The 11,483-nt window shown below is 38.4% G+C and overlaps 1 protein-coding gene across 3 annotated transcripts in view; it reads right to left on the bottom strand.

Moving 5' to 3' along the window:
* Nucleotides 1–206: 206 nt before the first annotated feature.
* Nucleotides 207–11,483, bottom strand: part of hdac4 (histone deacetylase 4) — a 125,835-nt gene continuing 114,558 nt past the window's right edge. For all 3 annotated transcript variants that reach the window (XM_016662005.1, XM_016662007.1, XM_016662006.1), the window contains 3 exons: nucleotides 7,116–7,200; nucleotides 6,014–6,155; nucleotides 207–5,570 (listed from right to left, as the gene is read on the bottom strand). In XM_016662005.1, coding sequence (XP_016517491.1) covers nucleotides 5,531–5,570; nucleotides 6,014–6,155; nucleotides 7,116–7,200 — 267 coding nt within the window. In that variant the 3' untranslated portion in view covers nucleotides 207–5,530. The remainder of the gene's footprint in view (nucleotides 5,571–6,013; nucleotides 6,156–7,115; nucleotides 7,201–11,483) is intronic.

The raw sequence follows: 11,483 nt of genomic DNA, 5'->3' as shown, positions 1-11,483 counted from the left end.
TTTGTTGGCAGTAATCAGGTGGGAAATAGAGAGAAAGGGAGGAGGGTTTTTTTTCTTTCAAAGAAAAAAGTTGGAACTGCATTTTTTATTCACTAAAGTTAACTTTGACATCTGAAAAATGTAAATGTGAGTGTAACAGATGAATGTTCCTCAGGATGTTCACATTTTAAACACATCACTTAAAGAAAAAGACACACACAATGCAGTCTGGTTTTTTTTGTCCAAAAAGAATACTTTTATATTATACATGTCAAAGACAATTTTTTAGAGTAAAGGTTTTCCCAGAAAAAAATTACTATTTCTGTAACAACGGCAGAACAAGTCAAAAACATAACCAATAATAATAATAATAAAAACAAAGAGTATGCATTTTATACATATGTAAACCTGGAACAGCTTGTTTTTGAAGCACAGTGGTCATGTACAGAAAACTGGCTTTGTGTTTTGTTTCTTAGTGGAATGGACGACGGTAACAAGGAGCTTTAAAAAAAAAGTCCAGATGTGACGAAGACCCTAATCATCACCAAAGTGCACTAAAAAGGATAAAAATGTCCTCTGAATGTCACATCGTACCCAGATTTATAACAAAGCCTCCTTCTGTTGCTGCGGTTTACAAAGCGCCCCACTGGAACAGCTTCTACATAAATACAATCAAATCTAAGGTTAGATACTGACTCTACAACTCCAGGTGTGATGACTCCATATGCTACAGGTAAAAAGCACCCAAAGTCCACCTGAACGCGAAGTAAAAGCCATCAGACAGTTTGGATACAGTGAAAGTACTAATGTCCTTCAGTGCTGGTATGTGACCCGGGACGGACGGACGGACATGCAGACAAACATCATGCAGAGAGAAAAGAAGAATGGAGTGAAGTTCGGTGAGACCACCCGAATGAACTCTCAGTTCTCCGAGCTGTCAGAGTCAAAATAAAAGCAGGTCTGCCTCTGGATAAATGGTCACTCTAATATAAAAGGAATGTCGTGATTTTTTTCTCCTTCTCTTTTCAGTAACTGGACATTGTTTTTAAGACTAACTGTGAAGACAGACGGCGCTAGTTTTGGCTGCGTTCGAGAAACCAAAACATAAAGCAGCAGGAAAGCCACAGGAGTTCTGGGAAGGTTCTCCTCCAGTGAGTCAACGCGTGCAGAGACATCCTCGGATCCAGCGTGAGGTCACGTTCACCTCAGCCCGACCTCGGTCACCTCTGTATACATTCGATATGCACTCGATAAGCAGGCCCAGAGCTACACAAGAGCTCACAACAGTGTGTGTTTTGATTAAAAAACGGGAATGTAAAGAGACGTATAAAAACTGATGTCAGCCAACGTCCTGCTGCAAAGGTCCTGTCAGATCCGCTTCTAGTTTATAAAAAGCTATTTACATTTAAACTGTCATTTAACTTTATAAGCAGGTTAAATAAAAATATGTATTGATTTCATTCCTCTTGTTAACCGTGTAGCTTTTAATTTCCAGAATCGGACATGATTCAGGCCCCTGGAGATCAAATACATTCAGCAAAAAAAAAGAAAAAGAAAAAAAAAGAGAGAAGTTGTGCTGAAATGTTGCTAATCAGCAGATATTATCCCAAGGTAATACGTTTGTAAAAAATTATATCTGACAGTTATTTTTTTTTGGTTTTTGCTAGTTAAGACAAAAAATATTCTGCTTTGGTCTTTTAGACCGGAGAGCTATAAATCCAACCAAAGGAAATGAATGCCTGCAAAATCAGCATAAGTCATTTAAAAAGTATTCTGGTAAGAAAAGAAAACTTATTACAAAGAATCACTGAATCACACAGGAGGACAAATGTACCCTTCAGTCTTCAGGATGACACTATAAACCTTAAAGGGTCAGTTCAGAGTTTTACCATTGGGGTTCTGTGGACAGTTTATGAGCAGTTAGTGTCTGTCCTACAGCAGACGGCTCTCTAAAGTACCTCAGTTTAAGTGATAAAAAGATTCCAACCATACAGATGAGTCTACAGCTCAGTCAACAAGAAAGTGGATTTGTGCCATCAAAAAACAAACAAAAAAAAACCTAGTGGCTCTAAAAAGTGTCAATTAGGTTTTTGTATCCCAACAAAATGAAGCAATTATAATTTTCAACATTTTTCTACCTTTAATTTGCGATATGTCGTGATCAGTTTCACTGTAGACAAACCAACAAATCTATCAGGGTGAAAACAACATAGTTGCATTAATGTGCATATCTAATACTTTCCAAACCTCTTACTGATTTAATTTCAGGATTCTGTGTTCTTGAGTTCCCAACAATTATAAATAAAATCTGGTGATTTTGAAACAAAGCTCAGATGTCCTGGTGAGATATTTCTGAGAGTTGCTTAAATGTTCTGCAATCAAAATGGCCTAATTCTTTTACAAAGGTATCAGTCAGGAGCAGAGCAAAAAAAGAAAATTCACTGCATTTTTAAATATATATATTTAAAATGCAGAAGTAAAACTGCTCACAAACACTAACAGTGTCATTGAATAAGCTGAGGGAATTTCCATGAATTCATTTTATCTTGAATAAAACATCCAAACCTGCTTAAAACCCCTGAATCTAGTGACAAACTTGAGCTGCAATGTCTTTGGCACAAAAATACAATCACCAAAATAACACCATATCTTCAATGAGACGTGGCGACAGCATCATGATGTGGAATTACTATTCCTCACATAAAACTGGGGTTTTTATCAAAGTGGATGAAAGAATGAACGACTTTAAATACCAAAATGTTCAGGTGTCAACTCGACAGATGAAGAGGGATTTTACTTTCAAACACAAACTAAAATAAGAAAAATTTAGTTTGTGCAGAAGAGGAATAAATTGGAATGATCTCATTTATAGGTGAGCACATTTCTGCAGGTAATTTTCTCCCCAAACATATATTATTTTATCTTATATTTTCAGATTGTACAACATATTAAAGTTGGAATACATTTTTAAAGGGCTCATCAAGGTGCTGGCGCTTTAAGAGCAGTTTCCACTTTTTAGACTGACTTCATTTTACAAACATAAAAGTTAAAATCTGAGCTCTGTCTACTGCAGGTAAGACTGACCGCTCAAGCGTATCAAAAAACGAATGCTTATAAAAACAAGAGGAAAAATATGGGCCAAAAAAAAAAAAATCTAAATTCTAACTGATCATTTCAGAAAGGTAAATTGAAAATCTACAACTACAGCCAAACACACAGCATCAGAAACATGGAATGGTACAGATATGTGCATGAATATGTGAGGCATACTGTAACAGTGTTTGTGGTACCCATCAGATAAATAAAAGCGATAAATCATCACTTGTGAAAGACGAGTAAAACAGACAGAAAACGCTGCTAGAAACGTCAACAGTGACCAAGGACAGCCAAGGTGCTTCAGCAACAACGTTAAAACGGGTCGGCTGCACATACGACCGATAGAAACCATCAGTGTTGTTTTTTTAAACAAGATCAAAGTGTTCAGTATGTATAGATATATAATATACTTTCTTTTATATATAAATCTACTATAAACAGACAGTAAATACACAATTATCCATCATTTTACAAAGTAGAAACATTTGTATCCCAACGTTCCCACCCTAACCACCCCCCCAAAAAACCCCATAAACCCAGAAATGTTTTCATACAACGTCCACTACAAAACAGTTTGAACCTTCACCTGTTGTGAAGTATGTCAGCTTTACAAAGTAACAGAGAGAAACTGTGAATAATGAGCACAAAAAAGTCATCAAAGGTCACAGAGGAGCAACAAAACCAGTGAGGTTGTTGATGTTTGTGGCAGGAATCCTCAGCAGATCGGCCACAGGTCAGAGTTAGAAAAACAAAACGCGTCAGGTTTTCCAAAAGACAGGAGAGAAAAAAAAAGATGGATGATTAAAAACTGATACAGAAAAGTTGAACCAAGCATGGTGTTTGAAATTAGAAAGTGTGAAGTGTAGTCATTTAAAAATATTCCCATATTTATGATCCTAAAACTAAACATAATCCTGGATTTCTGCTGTAGTGGTTGATTTTATTCTCCATCTGCAGATTGCAACCAGCAGATTAAGTGAAGAACTTTTTCCTCATCGCTTTTAAACAAGAAAACATTTTGGCCTTAAAGTGGTGTTCAGTCTACAGCTTCTTACTATTCGAGAAAATATTGAAGCAACTAAAGCCAAGAATCCCAGTTTACCTGTTTGTACCATCGTTTTACCACATGGCATTGCTTTTTAAAGGTGTGAAAAAATGGTGGGAGGAAACATAATATCTAAACCAATTAATATTTAAACAGGCTTAATAATGATCAATCATTATTGCACTGCTTCATCTTGATGATGAAAAACTTGTGTTTCAGTGTATATGAACAGGCTGAGATGTTCACCAACCTGCTACACGGCACCTGGCATTTGGAGAGCAGATGTGCTTCTAACAAGGACCTAAAGATGTTAAAGCAGCTGCGAAAGGAAAGGCAGCTGCAGATCACCCCTCTGGAAAATCCCAGGTGGGACGGTAAAAACAAATTGGCCCAGTCGAGAGTAATTACACTCCTCAATAATCTTTAAAAAGTGACACAAATTCTACCGTAGAAACTGTCACTGCCGGTGTGGGAAACAGCAGAAGCTACACAGTTTTGGCTCCAGTATTGTCTAATAAAGAAGATTTTAGATTTTATGGTCCAAAAATAAAGAAAAACAGACATTTCAGTTTCTCCTTTTAAGCCTTCTTACACTCATCTCTAACTTCTGGGTGAGGACTACCTTCGAATGTAACAAAGGGAGAGAAAAAGGCAGAAATGGAGGGACAGACAGTAGACTGGCAGCAGAGTAATAAAGGCCAACATGCCAACGTCCTGGAGTCTATGTGCCGGAAACATGCAGGCACCTCACGTCTTGCCATGACAGAAACTTCGGAGAAGATTCCTTGATCCAAAATCCATTCGTAAGGCAAAGCTCTTTATGAGGAGCTCAACAGAAAATCCACTGATTAAAAAACAAAACAAAACAAAAAAAAGGCACAAACATCTGTTACTCTCTGAATCCTTGAATCTTCTGTAACTTTACCTCGGAAAAATGCAGGATATTCAACACACCGATACCTTGAAAAAGCAGGAGTCCATCCTTTAGTGCAGAGTCACATTAACAGCTAAGGTGGTTTTGATAAATCACAAAAAAACAACAAACAAATAAAATATGAGAAGTAGACGACTGCTGTAGGTCTGGTACGGTTCAGACTGGCAGTCAAAATGTACAAGTTTAGTGTTTTTAAAAAGCACTGGAGGCTGTCGCTGTAGAATAACTGGCTCTTGTGTCCGACACGGTTAATGCTGCCGCCCTGTGTGCAACTAACTGGCGTAAGCTCATCATCCGCCGTCTGGTTCCTCTGCAAGAGCCACTTTTGTCAGTTCCTGGTTTCGTCCCAGAGAGAAAAAGGTCTGATCGTTTCCAACGACGGTGAGACAAAGGAATCTACGAGGGATCCAGGATGAGGACCGATTCAGCGCTGAACACTGGTCTTAGTGGTCGAAGGCTAACCATGTTTGTTTCTTTTACATGGGAGCTTCCTCTTCCATCGGCTCCTCTTCAGCCCTTAGAGAGAGAACGCCGTAAGGAGAGAAATGTTACACACAGCGTTGTCACATTCTGTGAACTTATAATATTTCATATTAAGGTCATATTTCAGGCATGTTTTGTAGTTTTACAGTATTATTTTCTTAATTTTAAGATATAAAGACCTTAAGTCTTATCACTTTATTTTGAGATGAGATCTTTTGTTTTATTTTCACGCTGTTATTTCATGCATTTATTTCTCTGGCCATGTTAGCCAGAGAACATATGACCTTAAGCTCATTTTAAAACAATTGCATCTCATTATCCAGAGCTTTAAACATTATCTAATAGAAATATCTGCAGAAAGCAAACACATAATAATGAACTGTGTTTTAGTGAAATATATAAATACAATCGCAACTATTTCTTAACAAACACAGGAACTGGGGTCTCAGACGACCGTACAGCGTCACGCCACAGACCTTTTTCCGATGTGCTTGTTGGCGACAGACAGTGAAGCCATGGCTGAAACGGTTTCAGCTTCCTCCACGTCACGCTGCAGCGCTTCATTCAACGACCAGCCGAGGGTGGAGGCAGAACGCTGCAGAGAGCGCCAATATTTACCTGCAACAAACAGAAATAAAAACAGGATGCAAAAGCTGTCCATCTAGAAGAGATCTGCAGACCATGAGCATGAGTTTAATAAATTAAATTAAAAAGTTTTGGATGTGAAGTGCGGTGTCTACAGATTTGAAAAACCTGTAAAAATAAATTTCCCCCTTTTGGCATTTTTTGTGCAAAAGGGACAAAATTTTATATTTCATTGTTTTATATCAAGTGAATATTTTTTTTTTACATTATTTTAAATTTACCAAACCTCAAATATGGTGTCCATTTGAATGACCATTGTTATAATTTTCACAAAAAAACAAAGAAAAAATCTGATCATCTTTGCTAAAACTGGCATTTAAAATGGCAAAGATAAATAAATGAAATAAATACAACAATATTTGTTATTTATGGTGAGGACTGAAGTTAATAAGAGCATATATAAAACAATTTGGAGAAAATATATTATGTAATCACTGACTGATGTTTTTGGTCTGTAATAAACGAATTAAACTTGCATAACTCAATATATATGATTTCTCTGGCATGCATTTTTTTTTTTTTTTTAGTTACTCAATATCTAAAAAAACAGTTTTTATTGTTAAAACTGTCACGGATGACCCAGGTGGAGCCCAAAATGAGGGTTAAACAAGCGTTACATGTCAAATCTTTTTAAAAAGGGATCAGCTGTTAAAAAGAAGAGATGCAAAAAATAAATAAATAAATAAATAATGACAATTTTGGTTCTTCAATTGTTTTTTATTGTTCACTATAACCCAAAAGTGGTGATAATATCACTTCTTTTCTTTCTCCCCTATGATCTGTAAAACTACTGACTTAATAACTTTCAGCAGCAGTGATTTTATAGGTTATATGTGGAGGCATTTCGATTTAGAAAAGCCTAATTTAAAAAAAATTGACATAAAACGAGAGATGTGTATGAGCTACTGGCTGCGGTGTGAGTGATCTACTCACTCTGAACCTCGATGACTTTCTCCATAGAGCGCACAGCGTTAGCATTTGGTTTCTGCTGTAGCACCTCGTAAGGAATGGGGTCCAACTGAAACAGACAGAAAATTAGATTAAAAACATTTCTGGCTTAATGTTTTCATTTCTCTACAAGCTCTACCAGACAACTCTGACACTATGTAATGTGCTTTTACTGCAATTTAATTTATGTATTCTGGAACAGATACATAAATTACATCTACAGCGAGCCTCATTCAACATCCAGGCATTTTATTTGTTGGTATTATAGCTGCAGCTTGATAAATACTCTGTGAATGAGTTCCGCAGGTGTTCAGAGAGTTTTCTCCAAAACCCCATTTGACCCGATGCAGTCCCAACGCGGTTTACAGGATCATTTTTGAAATGCTGACCACAACCCACTGTTAAGTCAATCCAAGAGGTTGGGAACAATCTCAAGCTGCTGACACAATAAAAAAAAATCCCGTCTGCAGATGCACGCCTCTTCCCTCTCCTCGACAGCTTTGCTACTCTTTGACATAAACTACACTGTGTGCTTTGTTCTGAGTCCCACTCGAAGGAAGCACATGGGTATACGCAGATGCACATACTTGGAAACGGCCAGTTCATACATACACCTCAGCGAGAACGGCTAAATCTATAAAAAAAAAGAAAAAAAACATCCCTCCAAGCCACAATTCAGAGCAAACAGAGCTATTCCCTCAGGTGCCTTCCTAACCCGGAATGATTTAATTTCCCCTTTGGCCGACGATTCGTTCGACACTTTCACATCCCGTTTCGGCACACAGCCTCATTGAGCTCCACATTCCTCCTCAGACGGCACACATCCTTGTTCTGCTTTGTCACAACCCCAGAGGAACAGCACGCCAACATGGAAACGGAGACATGAAGAGTTAGAAAGAAGGGGAAGAAAAAAAGGTTTGGCTTGACATTTGGAGAGCACGATGCCAGAAAGAAAGAGGGGATGGTCGGTCTGGCGAGGCCAAGACTAAGAGTTTTATTTTAATTAAAGTAAATAGAGTATGGGAGGGGTCCACTGGGCCGAGGGAGCAAGGCACTTCGGGGAGAGATGGATACTTTAATCCTGCTGTGGCACGACAGGCTACATCATGCACTCGAGGCGTATGCACGCATTCAGCTCGTGCACAGCTCTTTTAAGTAACTTGTTACACGATGGGCTCTTTTTCAAATAACAGGGTCCCATTAATGCTGCAACGTGAATATACTTTTTATTGCCATAAGAATCAGGGCGCCTCTTGAAGCGTCCGAAGAGCTGAGTCAGACTCTCTGGTCCAGTACTTAATTAGTTCAGATCTCACCTAAGAACAGGAACTTATTGTGTTAACAGGTATCGTCTCCTCAGAACAGGAAGAAGTCACATGTGGAGTACCACAAGGTTCTATCACGGGACTCCTCCTATATCATATCTACATGCTCCTTTTAGCTCATATTATAACAAGAAATATGATGATTTATCATAAATATGCAGATGATACACAGATCTACCTTATATTGTCACCAGTTGACTCAGAACCCATCCAAGCACTGAAGAAATGCATTGGTGCCACAACTTTCCATAACTTTCTCCAGCTGAACAGAAACAAAACTGAAGTTGTTATATTTGGACCTGAACATAGAAACTTCTGGTCCAAAGATAATAACTGAGTCAGCACACAGCTTCAGCTATTACTGCTAGAAACTAGTGATCAGGTCTGTAATCTGGGTGTGGTGATGAAATTCGACACCCAGAGACACATAAAGACAATTTACAAAGTCGGCCTTCTGTCACCTGAAGAACATTTCCAGAATTAAAAGATTAATGTCTCAGTACGATCTAGAGAAACTCATCCATGCATTTATTTTTAGTTGCATTGATTTCTGCAATAGTGTCTTCACAGGTCTCGACTATAAACTCCACTATAAAAATCATTGAATTCTTGTATTCCAGTCACACAGATCACAGGTGTAGGAATCCAAGCACCTGGGAATGCAAACTGTTTCTACAAACATAATATGTGAAATAATGGGTTTTTCTCAGATGTTTACATTATGATATTTGGTGCCTTAAGAAAAATAAATAAATTCTAAGGCTGTTCACAGAACGGTAGGAAAAACCCATGAATTAGAAACTGACACAAATGAAATGGATGCTGTATGAAAGTGGCACGACGTTCCTGTGACTGTGGCTAAGTGAGAGAAAGCAGAACTGATTGATCTTTAGCATCCTAATGTTTCCACATTGGGGGACTCAGATCATCAATCTTTCAGTCAAAGTGCACTTCTCCAAAGGTTCAGCCCATGCTGCTCCAGCTTTCCTCGGCTCCCTGTCAAAGCGAGGTCAGGGGTTCTCCGGGGTTTGCTGGAGTTCAGCTCAGAGCAGAGCTGGACGGGGGCAACTTGTCAGTTTGATTGACAGCCGGGCCTCACACTTGTAAACTTTAATGACTCTCGTCATGGTACCCCAGGGGCCCAAACTCAGCAGGTAGGGTAAAGACGCACATGAATGAGCAAAGGACACATGAAGGAATATTGTAAACAAGCCTACATTTGTTCCTGACGTCATCCGTAGCAGGAACACATTTCGCTGCTTTTACCTGCACAGTGAATGTGTCGCGGTCTTAAAAAGTCAGACAGACATGTTGGATTTAACCGATCTCTGAGGGTATCTACGTCCCGGCCAACAAAACCAAGACAAGCCATGAGCTGAGTGAGAGGAATGTGGCCCGGTAAAAACATTCCTAAGGGAGGCTCAAAGCAAAACAGTGGAAAGATGAGGAATTCTACTTGTTCAGCAAAATAAAAAAGTGCACAAGGCATCCATTGTTTACCGCTTTGTCTGTGTGTACATGCTAGCAGCTGCTAAAATCGTCTGATTATGTTATGCTAACTGAACAAGGTAATCACATGCATTGTGCAAAGCAGGCGACCTTTTCAGATAAGTTTCTTCTTGGATTTTGTTTTTCTTTTGGGGGGGAGGAACAGTCGGGTCTACAGGGCGACAAGTGAAGCTGAGCAATTTTACTGTAACTGAAGAGCAAACACGCTTAATGACCTCACGGACGGCTGGCAGCAATTAGCATATTAGCTAGTTGTTTATCAAATAATTGCTAACAACCATGGTTTGGAGTTGGCCGACATCTGTACTGGAGCAATCATCAATTAGTACAGAGGTCAGAGTTCACTGGCGTAGATGGAAATGCATCATTCATGAGCTATTTAAAGGAACAAGGTATTGGTGATTAAACATTAGAGAAGAGGAAAAAAAGGGTCCGTAGCGGACATTTGTTTTTGTTTTGTTTTTTCATTTTATCAAACTCGAATAAGTGGTTTTAAACACAGAGGATATTGTTATCAAAGCATTGCTATACTGCTCACAAACAAGCTACAAAACACTACAAGTCAACACAGAAAGGGAAAAATGAACATGTCTGAGGACATGTCTCCTGCTAAATTTGCCACAAAATCAAAGTAAAGCTAACCATTAGTTAGATGTTTAAAAATAAAGTCAAAAAAGACACAAAATATACGATTTAACAGGAAATTTTAACAATGTCGAGAGATGTTGGTGGTTCATTCAGATTGAAGGGGAGTGGGAGAGAGCAAGCTATTAGCAGATAACAAGAAGGCTAAATATGTTACAAATATATTTATAATATATATCATAATAACATATATAATATATATATTATGATTTTTGTATCTTCCATCACATCAATTTAAATTAAAACTGCAAAAATCCGATAAAGCGTGTAACATGGCACCACACCTGCCTTCTTGTAAAGCGAAGAATAGGACATTCAGCCCTCATGTTTGGATCAGAGGTTTTTATTACGGCAATGTTGTGGGTCGAGGAGCTTCCCAGACAATACAGAACCTCAGATGGTTTGATGCAGCACAAACACAAGCACAGCTGACCAGTTAACCCAGCTGTGGTTTAATGCCTGGACCCACTCGGCATTACCACAAACAGACCCACATTTAGCCAAGAACTAAAGTTTATTCTGGAGGAAAAACTCGCTTACTGGATAAGCTTGAAAAAACTGTTGTCCATTGGATGGCCAGGCAGGCTGTAGTCACTCACTGTTTTTGTTTAAATTTAACTTTGGAGTTGCTATTTAAGGCTAAAACCCAGCTTTAGCCGGTGAATCAAAACTAAAATAAAAAGAGTGGGTTTTTATTCTTGTCTTCTCACTCGGCTCTACACCAACATTTCCCAGCAACATTCCAAAGTCATTACAGGGACCTTACTGGGGAGCATAAAAATGCTTTCTTCCTGGTGTTTCAATCTGATTTTAAGTAGTTTTTTTTTTGTTTTTTTTACTGTCGCCCTTAGCAATCAAAGATCCAAACAACAAA

The sequence above is a fragment of the Poecilia formosa genome, unplaced genomic scaffold (assembly GCF_000485575.1).
Source record: "Poecilia formosa unplaced genomic scaffold, Poecilia_formosa-5.1.2 Scaffold353, whole genome shotgun sequence".
Lineage (NCBI taxonomy): Eukaryota > Metazoa > Chordata > Actinopteri > Cyprinodontiformes > Poeciliidae > Poecilia > Poecilia formosa.
The sequence above is the reverse complement of the archived record's forward strand: the minus strand, read 5'-3'. Positions and strand labels throughout refer to the sequence as shown.